Source organism: the organism of the source record quoted next, unplaced genomic scaffold, assembly GCF_019419815.1.
Source record: "Pyrus x bretschneideri cultivar Hongxiangsu unplaced genomic scaffold, Pyrus_bretschneideri_v1 Contig15, whole genome shotgun sequence".
NCBI lineage: Eukaryota > Viridiplantae > Streptophyta > Magnoliopsida > Rosales > Rosaceae > Pyrus > Pyrus x bretschneideri.
The window spans coordinates 2,139,038-2,151,875 of NW_025999446.1; the positions used below are offsets into that span (position 1 = coordinate 2,139,038).

The following is a 12,838-nucleotide window of genomic DNA, read 5'->3' on the forward strand; positions in this document are numbered from 1 at the left end:
TTTATTGGCAGGGAGGAGGAAGACTTGGAGAGGAGACTAGTGAATTGATTGAGCAAACCTTGCAGAGGATACCTGCCATAACTTAGTTATGACGTGTTGCTAATTCTTTCGCGGACCTGGTTCATTTTCAAAATCAGACAAAATAAAATAAATATCATCAAACAATGTAAGTCTGAGGAGAAAACATTACCTAGCTAGTATACCAACATTACACTAACTATATGCTAACCATTACAACTCGGGACCGTAATTATCACGTCCTCAATCTCTACGGAACTTGGGACTTACTCAATGTACGTATCTTCCAGATGGATCTGTAACTATACATGTTAATGAAGCAAAATAAAACGTAGTTCTACAAGTCATTACTGGGAATCAAGGTGGTTGAAAGAGTCCACCATGACTTATGGCTTGGTGAAGAAGCACAACCAGTGGCTATTCAAAACTAGATGTATGAGTCTTAGAGGGCCTACTAATAGAAGTTTCTTTCTGTTTTGTCCAGGTCAATCACTAAAATCACTGTCCTTGCTTAAAGACATGACTAATCGCCACTTAGTACTACAATATAGTGATATTCATTTTCACTTGTAAGTAAGAGGTCCTAGGTTCGTTGTCGTCAAAGACGAATTTGAACCACATTATTATGGCAAGCCTATTATAAAGCTTATCTCACTCCTTTAGTGTAGATATATCGTTTGTTAAAAAAAAAAAAAAAAGACATGACTAGTTGAGTCTATTTAGTAGCTATACCTGCCAAAGCTGTTGCAATCATTACTAATGTTAGGGTTTTGTTTGGTGTATCAGATTGGAATACTCACTAGATTTTATGTTGAATGAAGAACTGAATGTAAACTTCTAAACTGTCTATGTTGAAGGTAAAAAGATGAATTAGTCACAAACTTTGAATAAGGGATTGGAAATCAATTATGCTAGTTGATATGTACTAGCTGATCAACTAAAGAACTTAAATTTCTGCTGGGCCAACGTAAATTGCGATGGGTTTTTTTTTATCATCGTGTTTCATTCGTTTTTGAAGAATTCAAACGAAGTCACTTTTAATTAGTCTTTAGTCTAGTAGTTGTTTTCACTTGATTGAAGAGTCTCCGTGTTTGAACCTAGCTAATTGGACTTAACTAATTATGATAAGTTTAAATATATTGTTAAATTAAGAATTAATTAGAGTTAATATTTGAATCAAACATTACCCTTAAAAAGGAGGACATGTTAGGGCTAGTTTGACATTGTTGAAATTATTTTAAAAACAATTTTTTGTAAAAGCTGGGGTTAAGGTTGTGTTTGGTAAATGAAAAAAGAAAAGAAAAAAAACTTTTTGTTAAAATCATGGGTCCAAAATAGCAGAAAGCAGAAGTAGCTCTATCCTTGCTTTTGAAAACAACGTTTTATTTCACAGCACAGTAACTCCAAGCTAGCCTTTAGGGTGGTGGATGAATGAGGATCCTCTTCAGATCTTCTTTGTAAGGATCCGGGGATCTGTGAATCGTGTATGTTCATCGTATATCGTGCAGTCATAAATTATTTTAAAAAAAATTATTTTAAAAAAAATTATTTAAAATTGAACACAAACAGTACCTGATGAAAATTGGCCGCACGATGTACGATGAACGGATATAATTCATAGATCTCCGGAATCCCCACAAAGGGGATCCGGATTCGTGGTGGATAACTGTGACAAATTGGTATCAGAGCCTATCCCTGGCCGGAAATGTGCCGACAAGGACGTCGGGCCCCTAAAGGGGGTGGATTGTGACATCCCACATTGCCCAGGGGAGTGATCCTTAAATGTATATTCCCATCCCTACCTAGCACGAGGCCTTTTGGGAGCTCACTGGCTTCGGGTTCCGTAGGAACTCCGAAGTTAAGCGAGAAGAGGGCTAGAGCACTCCCAGGATGGGTGACCCTCTGGGAAGTTGCTCGTGAGTTCCCAAAAACAAAACCGTGAGGGAATGGTAAGCCCAAAGTGGTCAATATCGTGCTACGGTGGAGGAGCGGGCCCGGGAAGTGGTCCCACCCGGGCCGGGATGTGACAATAACCCACTTTGGAGTCTAAACTAGGATATTACGGTTACCAGCTGATGCCCTTAATAGGTGGAAATTAGTTAGGGTGTAAATCGAGGTAAAGAAGGTCCCTGCTCACAAGAAATATATATGTTCTTTACAGAAAAGCCCTATTACCACTCACCAGTACAAGTAAAGGGTTCTCGTGTGAGTAGAAGCTCTTCTTTGGTTTTCATCCATGGCTTCTTAGGTAGGCAGTGTTAACAATGAGGAATCAAGAAATCAACAAATACAGAGAGAGAAAGCTTCAAAGCAATTATTTGAAATACTTCACTTTTCTTTATCTTTCCTCTTACTTTGATAAATACATCCTTATGGTATTTATAGCTTATACCATCCTTTACATTTGTAACTAACACTCTACCTCAACTAATCATAATATGACACTTGTCATTACACTAACCATTCTGTTGTACACTACTACAAAAGGACCTTATAGTGTCAGTTGTTGCGTCGGTTAAATATAATATAGTGGCGAAAGAGAGACTTGCGACACCCACTGAAGATGACGTCATATTTACTGTCACTTATAAGCGTCATAAAATTTCTATATTGCTTTTAAACCGATGTAAAAATTTAATGTCGCTTATAACCGACACATATTTTAATATTTTTAAGTACTGGCATCGCTTTAAATAAAATAGTGTCGCTTTTAAGCGACATAAATTATGGGTGTCGCTTCTAGGCGACACTAATTCTTGTTTTTAAATATTTTAAAGCCTGCGTCGGTTCTGAGCGACATATATTTTATTTTTTAAAATACTTTGAAACCTGGTGTCGGTTGTAAGGGACAGATTGATGGTCTTTATATCCTTTCCCCCATGTTTTCTTTTTCTCTCTTGTACTTTTCTTATTCGTTCTTCCAATTTTCAAAGCCTCCCCGTGTTCTCTCTCTTTCACCTTTCTTATTTGGTCTTATAACTTCATTTGTTCCTTCTTCACAACAGTAAGTTTTTCTTGCTTATAATATTTTTATTTTCTCCTCTTATGTTTAATTTTTAGTTACAATTTATTTTTGTAGGAAATTTATTTGAGCTGGTTGAGTACATAAAGAATTGTTGACATCGGAATTCTTCAACAAATCAGGTTTGTATCACTAACTTCTTTAGTTTTTAAATTGTATAATACACAAGTTTATTTATTTAAAAATTATAATTTAAGCACTTAGATAAATTTCTACTATTTTTGTTAAATTAATAAAAATTTAGTCGAATTAATTAATTTTGTCACTTGAATTGTTATGAGAAAATGGAATGAATAATATATATAATCATTTATGTTAAATTAACAATATTAAATATAACATAAACTTAGAATATTGAGTAATATAAGAATATATTATGTTAAATTTTTTTTTTTTGCACTCTAATTGTTATTTTAATTTGTTGTTATTTTGATAATTTTTTGTTGTTATTTACTAGAATGAATTAGATGAACATAATTTGAATTGTTATGAGAAAATGGAATGAATAATATTTATAAGCATTTATGTTAAATTAACAATATTAAATATAACATAAACTTATAATATTTAGTAATATAAGAATATATTATGTTAAATTAATTTTTTTTTGCACTCTAATTGTTATTTTAATGTGTTGTTATTTTGATAACTTTTGGTTGTTATTTACTGGTATGGATTAGATGAGCATAATTTGAATTGCTATGAGAAAATGGAATGAATAATATTTATAAGCATTTAGGTTAAGTTAATAATATTAAATATAACCTAAACTTATAATATTTAGGAATATAAGAATATATTATGTTAAATTAATTTTTTTTGCACTCTAATTGTTATTTTAATTTGTTGTTATTTTGATAACTTTTGGTTGTTATTTACTAGTATGGATTAGATGAGCATAATTTGAATTGTTATGAGAAAATGGAATGAATAATATTTATAAGCATTTATGTTAAATTAACAATATTAAATATAACCTAAACTTATAATATTTAGGAATATAAGAATATATTATGTTAAATTAATTTTTTTTGCACTCTAATTGTTATTTTAATTTGTTGTTATTTTGATAACTTTTGGTTGTTATTTATTAGAATGGATTAGATGAGCATAATTTTGATAACTTTTTGTTGTTATTTTAATTTGTTTTTACTATAATAGGTGTTGAAAATTAAAAGATTGCAATCGTGATAGAGTTCGAGGGGTGAAAGATAGAAATTGAAAATTCTGATAGTTATGCCTACATGATAGGGATTGAAAGATTGTAGGCATCTTAGTGTCAACGTAATATTTTGCCTTCGTAAAGTGGTAAAACATGGACAAGAGTTGGTTGACAATACCCCGAAATTTTGAAGCGTATACAACTGGAATTAATTTGTTTTTGGATCAAGCAGTTGCAAATGGTGTTGGTCCTAATAAGTTTAGATGTTCTTACAAAAGATGTTGTAATCGATATACTTTTGTTAGGAACACTATTGTCGAACATCTCATATTGTATGATATGGATAAAGATTATAAAAACGCTTGTTGGCGACATCATGGTGAGCAAAACATTGGAGAGCAAAATGTGGCAATTGGAGAAGAAGAAACAGGAGATGAGGTGATTGGCATGCATGATTTTCTTAATGATGTATTTGTCCAACCATTAACAGAAGAAGGTGTTGGGCCATCTATTGAACCCCCTTTTGGGGAAAGGCGTCCAGAAGAGGTGCAAACTTTTTTTAAGTTGCTTGAAGAGGCAGATCAAGATTTGTGGCCAGGTTGTAAGGAGTTTAAGAAATTGGAAGCAGTTGTAAGACTGTATCAGATCAAGTGTTTAGCGGGAATGCCTGACGAGATCTTCACCACTTTACTTGAGTTAATTAAAAGAATGTTGCCTGAAGGGGATTGTTTGCCTGAATCTTGTTATAAGGCAAGAAAACTTATAAATGACTTGGGTCTGTCGTATGTGAAAATTGATGCATGTCCCAATAATTGCATGATCTATTGGAAAGATACTTCAGATTTGACCGTGTGCTCGGTTTGTGGTAAATCAAGATATAAAATTACCAATGCAGAGGATAGCTCGAGGAAAAAGGTCGCAGCTAAGGTTATGTGGTATTTTCCTTCAAAACCACGATTGCAACGATTTTTTATGTCGAAGCATATGGCTGAACATATGAGGTGGCATGCAACTGAATGTCCTAAGGATGAATTTATGAGACATCCTTCAGATTCTCCAACATGGAAGCATTTGAATAATTTATATCCGGATTTTGCGTCAGAAATTCGAAATGTCCGATTAGGGTTGGCCAGTGATGGATTTAATCATTTTGGGAAAATGAGGAATGATCATAGCACATGGCATGTGGTGTTTTCTGTTTATAATTTGCCACCTTGGATGTGCATGAAGCAACCAAATTTGTTGTTGTCTCTGTTAATACCAGGACCGCGCAGTCCTAGTAAAGAGATTGATGTATACATGCGTCCATTGATTGACGAGCTGAATGAGTTGTGGGAGGTGGGCATTCCCACTTATGATGCGTATTCCAACCAAAGTTTTACGATGAAGGCTGCCGTGTTATGGACTATAAGTGATTTTCCAATTTATGGAATGTTGTCAGGATGGAGTACACATAGCTATAAAGCTTGTCCACATTGCATGCATGATAAAGAATCTATTTACTTGCCAGCGAGTCGTAAGATTTGTTATATGGGGCATCGACGTTTTCTTGAAGATAATCATAGGTTTCGAAGGCAAACCATCACTTTTAATGGTCGTCGAGAGCATCGTAGTACACCAAGGCAGTGGACTGGTTTACAATGTCTCGAAGAACTTTCTACATTAAGATCTACTTTTGGAAAACCAAACAAAGATGCTTCAGTTGGGCAACGCAGAAGAAGAACTTCGAGCAGTACAAGTAGTAACAGTCAGTGGAAGAAGAAATCTATTTTTTATGAACTACCTTATTGGAGGCATCTGTTGATTAGACACAATCTTGATGTTATGCATATCGAGAAGAATATATGTGATAGTGTGGTGGGAACATTGCTAGATATAGAAAAGTCTAAAGATAGATTGGCTGCACGTGCAGATCTTGAATTCTTGAAAATAAGACATAGTCAACACCCATGTAGAGCAGGAAATAGAACATTTCGACCTCCAGCATTGTTCACATTGAAAAGAGAAGAAAAAGCTGCGTTTTGTAAAGTGTTGTCTACTATTCGGGTTCCCGATGGATATTCATCAAATCTATCGCGATGTGTGCAGGTGAATGAACAAAAAATACATGGATTGAAAAGTCACGATTGCCATGTTTTAATGCAGCAGTTACTCCCACTTGCAATACGCCCGGTTTTGCCTAAAGCTGTTACTATGGTTTTATTAGAGTTTGAGTGCAATTTTCAGACAGTTGTGTAGTAAGAAGGAGTCTGAGGAAGGATTTAAGCAACTGAATTCAAGAATTGCCTTGACATTATGTCAACTTGAAAAAATATTCCCTCCTGCATTTTTTGATATAATGGTGCACCTCCTAGTTCACTTGGCAGATGAATCAGCTCTTGCAGGGCCTGTTCAATATAGATGGATGTATCCAATTGAACGGTAATGAATAAATTTTTATAAATTTTTTACAATTGTAGTCATAACTTTAATTAATAATTATAATAATTTGTATTTCGTTTTATAATTGTAGGTATTTGCAAACACTGAAGCGCTATGTTCGTAATAAGGGTTGTCCTGAAGGTTCTATTGCTGAAGCATATTTGGTGGATGAGTGCTTGTCCTTTTGTTCCATGTATCTTAGAGACATTAAATCTCGTCGTACCTGTAGAGGCCGAAATGAAGATGGTATTGGATGTGGAGTATCTGGTGGGTTATCAATTTTTGACTCGAAAGGATGTTATATGGGTTCAGGAGAAAATGTGGAGCTCGATCTAAATGTTCTTGATCATTGCCATAGATACATTCTAAATAATTGTGATGAAGTTAGCCCATTTAGAAGGTAAGAACGTTTAATCATACATCTTAACTTTGAAAAAATAATTATCTAAATTGGACATAATTGTGTAGGCAACATGAGGAATTCTTGAAAACTAAACATCGTCGAGAAAGGTTAACTATGCAACAAATTAAGGAGCTAAGCAAGAAAGAATTTCCAGAATGGTTCAAGCAACATGTGAGTTGATATAACAATCATATTATTTATTTATTGTTTTGCATTTTAATTATAACATGTTTATAGTTATTCTGTCAATTTTTATCTTCATACTTATTATAGATGAATTCAAGATATGATGCTAATGACACAGTGATATCTCAAGACTTGCATTGGCTAGCTAATTATCCTAGTAGGGTTGTGAGTAGATACAAAAGTCACATTGTTCATGGATTTAGATTTCGTATAAAATCTGTGGATGATAAGCATAAGAATCAAAATTGTGATGTCTTTATACCTGCAAATGTTCTTGGAGCAATTAGGCAAGTGAATTGTTATGGCAGAGTTGTAGATATGTTCGAGGTCAAATATTGTGGTCCTACTGAAGCAGGAGATAGGGGTCGAGCTGTGATGTTATTTAAGTGCGAATGGGTTAATAGTGAAAGTCCACGAGGAATTAAGACCGATCAATATGGATTTACTATGGTGAATTTCAATCAATTGGGATTTAAAGAGGATCCTTTCATACTAGCATCACAAGCATTACAGGCATTTTACGTGGAGGACACAATTGAAAAAGATTGGCACGTAGTTGTTCGAACTCAGCCAAGAGATTTATTTGATGTATTAGAGGATAGTGATGCTATTGATGATTATGCCATGCCGAACTTGGATGATCAAATTCTTGATAATGAAAATTTCCATACAAGGGTTGGCGTGGAAGAGACTCCCTTTCTTGAATCATTAGCGTTGCCTACCGGGTTCGTTAATCATGCCAATGCCGACGATGAGCTAACAGATGATGACAAGGAATAAATATATTAATTATTTTTTGTATTAATTAGACTCTGTTTCATTTGGTATGCTATGATATCGTATCATAAAATTATATTTCTGTTTTTTTTTTCTTGTTTCCTGTTGCTTTTAACCGACGGCATATGTCATCTGTGTCAGACTTGGCGTCGGTTTTAACCGACGCAACCTTAGCCTATTTCGATGCAATGTTAACGTTACGTCCGTTTTATGCGACGCAATATTAGCCTATTTCGACACAAGGTACCTGTTGTGAATCATATGTATTAATGCGAAATAAGGACGATTATTTTTTATTATTTGCAGTTTTATACCCCTAATAATAATTATTATATATTAATTTAACAGTTTTATACCCCTAAAAACTATAATAATTATATATATAATTATATATTAATTTAACAGTTTTACACCCCTAAAAACTATAATAATTATATATATAATTATTATACGAATTATACAAAACTAATTTCAACGATCCAACCATCAAACATGTTTGTATATAATTCGAGATCGTATACGAAAAAAATCGTAAAAAACAAACATTCTGGGATGAAGTAACGGGACAAAAAATTTTGACGGTTATCAACGAAAAATGACGATTTAACGGTTATTTTAAGTCCGATTTTGATGATTTTTTATAGCGACACTACTTGAACCTATATGAATACAATGAACGAATTCGATCTTCAATTTAAAATATTTGCACTAGTGGATACCACAAAATCTTATGTTATACCTAATGAAAGTATGAATAAACTCTTAAGTGTTAGTGAATCTATCGTTTTGATGAGATACGCATTCTACGAAACTAATTTCAATGATCCAACTGTTAAACATGTTTTTATATAAATCGAGATCGTATATGCAAAAAATTGCAAAAAACAAACATTATGAGATCAAGTAACGGGACAAAAATTTTCGATGGTTATCAACAAAAAATGACGATTTAATGGTTATTTTAAGTTCGATTTTGATGATTTTTTACAGCCACACTCTTTGAACCTATATGAATACAATGGATGAATTTGATCTTCAATTTAAAATATTTACACTAGATTTTATGTCATGATGATCAATGAAAATTGAAGATTTTGTAAAAGGAATAAAATGCAAGCTTTGACTTACATTGGCAAGGTTTAAACTTTTGAGAAATGCTCATCTAATCCATTCTAGTAAATAACAACCAAATGTTATCAAAGTTATCAAAATAACAACAAATTAAAATAACAATTAGAGTGCAAAAAAAATTAATTTAACATAATATATTCTTATATTCCTAAATATTATAAGTTTAGGTTATATTTAATATTGTTAATTTAATATAAATGCTTATAAATATTAATCATTCCGTTTTCTCATAACAATTCAGATTATGCTCATCTAATCCATACTAGTAAATAACAACCAAAAGTTATCAAAATAACAACAAATTAAAATAACAATTAGAGTGCAAAAAAAAGTAATTTAACATAATATATTCTTATATTACTAAATATTATAAGTTTATGTTATATTTAATATTGTTAATTTAACAATATTTAATATAAGTTTAAGTTATGTTTAATATTTAATATATTCAATATAAGTTTATGTTATATTTAATATTGTTAATTTAACAATATTTAATATTGTTAATATTATAAGTTCATTCCATTTTCTCATAACAACTCAAATTATGTTCATCTAATCCATTCTAGTAAATAACAACAAAAAATTATCAAAATAACAACAAATTAAAATAACAATTACAGTGCAAAAAAAATTTGATTCAACTTAATAAATTTATTTATTAAAATATGATATGAGATAACATAACTGATTATTTTTTAATTTTGGGTTAAACTTTTTTATTGTTTTTGTTTTTGTTTTTATGCTTGTTCCCTCTTTTTTGTAAGTTAAAACTTTTTTTTTATGTTGGGCGGGAATTTTCCCGGATTTTTTTGCACGGGGAAATGGATTGGAAGAACTTTGTCAGTCACTGTCATGTTAGGTCAGGCTTACTTTGGTTTTAACCGATGTAAAATTATCCACTTTCGAGACTACCTGCTATGATGGTCTTTCTGTCAGAGACACTACACAGATTTGTTATTATTTCGACGCAAATTTGTTTTTATTTCGACATAAACTTGTTCTTATTTCGACACTATGAAAATGTCAGGCTAACGTCGATTTTAACCGACGCAATGTGACCTTATTTCGACACTACTGACCTTTCAGTGAAAACTATGTCAGGCTTTCAGTCAAAAGTATGTCAGGCTACGTTGTGATGGGTCGAGTCAGATATAATGTCGGTTTTAAGCGTCGCACTAGGACCTTACTTCGACGCTATGCAAGCTAACGTCGGTTTTAACCGACGCAATGGTCTTCCAGTGAAAAGTATGTCAGGCTTTCAGTCAAAAGTATGTCAGGTTACGTGTGTCTAGGTCGAGTCAGACTTTGTATCGATTTTAACCGACGCAATGTGTTCATATTTCGACGCTAAGTTTTTATCCATATTTAATCTCCTTTATTTCCCATCACTTCCGTGATTCCACTTCTCTCTCTCGTTTTATCCCTCTCTTTCCCCCATTTCAGGCTTACTCTTTCCCCCATTTCAACCATATTCCTTCTCCTTCCATTAAATTTTGCTATGGATGATTCTCGTGAAGATCAACGTTCTGAGGAACTTCATTTGGAAGAGGACGAGGGTGATGCTGGTTCTTTTTTGAATTGTTATTAATCTCAGTATTTATTTTTATTTTTTTGTGTGTGTTTGAACTATTATTATGCCTAAACTGAAAATATACATTTGTTTCCTGGTTTTTAATAGTGTTTTTGTATTAACAAGGTACATCTCAACGGAGGCGTGGACCCTCAATTCCTAAATGGACGAAACAGCTTTGTTCGTTTGATTCGTCCGGAAAATGCATTAGTGATAATGCTAGTGCTTTTTCAAAACATGTAGCAGCGGAGGTTAGAGACTATAGAAATCTCCCGTTGGAGAAAGATTGGCGTAAGGTTACGAAAGAAGATAAGGAAGCTTTTTGGAATAGAATAAAGGTATAGGTGTTTTTATTTTTGGTTGAAAATAGAAGAATAAGTCAATGATTGTAATAATAATTGACTAGCTTGATTTTTTTTGTTTTTGGTTTTTATGGATGTAGGGAAATATTTTTTTTGAAGATCCATATATAGTAAAAATGCCTTTGATCCGTCATATGACGCTTAAGATTGTGGAGCATGCGCACAAAGAGTTTAGAAATAAGTTAAAAAAAAAGTATTATACTAAAAGAGCAGAAGAGGTGCGCAGCCAACCTCCTCCTGATGTGATTCCTGCCTAGTGGGATGATTTGTTGGCATATTGGAATAGAGACAAAACAAGGGTAAACCTTACATGATTTATTTCGTTATAACTTTAAATTTGCCTAATATAATCTTCTTTTTTTCTAGGAGGTTGCTAAAAAAAATAAGATTAATCGGGGATTAAAATCAATGAACCATACTACTGGTACAAAATCCTTTGCAAGAGTGCGGGAAGAATATGTATGGATTGTAAATTTTGAAGAAATGATTAATTTTAAATAATCTATAGTTATAAATTTTATTTTTAGTATGAGGGTTGCTTAAAATTGTTTGTATGAAATTTTATTTCTGATAAAGCGGAAGAAGCATGGGAAAGAAGCAGATCCTGTAACCTTTTTTCGTGAATGTCATACACGAAAAGATAAAACATGGATTGATGAAACATCGGAGCGTACAAAGGTAATTGATTTTTTCGTGTTCGTATTTCATTTTATTAATTTTTATTATCTATGGCTTATTTTTCTGTTTTACGATTGAATTTTTGTTTTTAAAAATTGTAATGCAAGGCAACAATGGAGAGCAATCTGTAAACGTTGATTGAGTCGGGCCAGAAGGATCATGAAGATCTTAGGACCCAAGTTTATGTTGATACTATGGGTCCTGAGAGGCATAATAGAGTCAGAGGATACGGTCATGGTGTGACTCCTGATATGGTGTCCTATGCATCTTCTTCATCTTCTACATCAATTTCCTCCAGGAGATCATCTAAGAGTTCAATGGCATTGTTGATGACTCAAAATAATGAGTTGAAAATGAGGGATGAAAATAATAATAAACGGATTTCGGACCTAGAGAACAAGCAAAATCAGTTGTTTGCGTGGTTTTTTCAAAGATTTCAGCCACAACCACCGTATAGCCCGGGAACCTAACAATCAGGCCAAAGTCAGCCTCCTCAACAGTCGGGCCAAAGTCAGCCTCCCCCTGCATATCCGTATGCTGGCCATAATCAGCAACCTCCATATCCTATGTATCCGAGCCGACGCAGCCCATGCCATACATGCAGCAGCCACCCATGCCATACATGCAGCAGCTGCCTTATCAAGTGCCAGTATATCTACCTAAGATGGCTGCTCCTAGTGGATTTTGTCCTAAAGTTCCAGCTGGGGGGTTTTCTGGAATGCTTGCGGGTGTTGGATTTGATGTGGACTTGTCGAGGATTTTTCGATCAGATGGAGGATCTTAAGGAGGAGGATCTCAAGGAGGATGATCTCAAGGAGAAGGTTCTCAAGCAGAAGGATCTGGACGACGTTCAGGTGCAGATTCGGTTGGGTAGTTTATTTGGTTCATTTTCTTGTCGGTTAAATATGACACTTTAATCGTTCTATCTTTTTGTTTTTTTATGTTATGTTTGTAATGTCAGATTTAGTGTTTGTTACGACAGATGACTTTTTGTATTTTATGTGGAATGTTAGATGTACAGTTTGGCACTACTGTTCTTGTTATTTATTTTCGTTAATGTTTATTTAGATCTTAAAATTTATTATTTTGATTATATAATTTATTT

The 12,838-nt window shown here is 33.3% G+C and overlaps 1 protein-coding gene across 1 annotated transcript; it reads left to right on the forward strand.

Moving 5' to 3' along the window:
• Window positions 1-4,355: 4,355 nt before the first annotated feature.
• Window positions 4,356-7,992, forward strand: LOC125475442. The gene is made up of 5 exons (XM_048580169.1): window positions 4,356-6,290; window positions 6,409-6,623; window positions 6,715-7,023; window positions 7,092-7,197; window positions 7,300-7,992. Exons 1-5 carry the CDS (start codon window positions 4,356-4,358, stop codon window positions 7,990-7,992), a joined length of 3,258 nt encoding a protein of 1,085 aa, XP_048436126.1.
• The last annotated feature ends 4,846 nt before the right edge of the window (window positions 7,993-12,838 follow it).

Excerpts from the sequence above, each read along its gene's own strand:
- LOC125475442 (XM_048580169.1), top strand. The coding sequence starts at position 4,356 with ATGGACAAGAGTTGGTTGACAATACCCCGAAATTTTGAAGCGTATACA. Across the intron at positions 6,291-6,408 it reads ATCTATCGCGATGTGTGCAG|AGTTTGAGTGCAATTTTCAG; the intron begins GTGAATGAACAA and ends TGGTTTTATTAG. Across the intron at positions 7,198-7,299 it reads CAGAATGGTTCAAGCAACAT|ATGAATTCAAGATATGATGC; the intron begins GTGAGTTGATAT and ends TACTTATTATAG.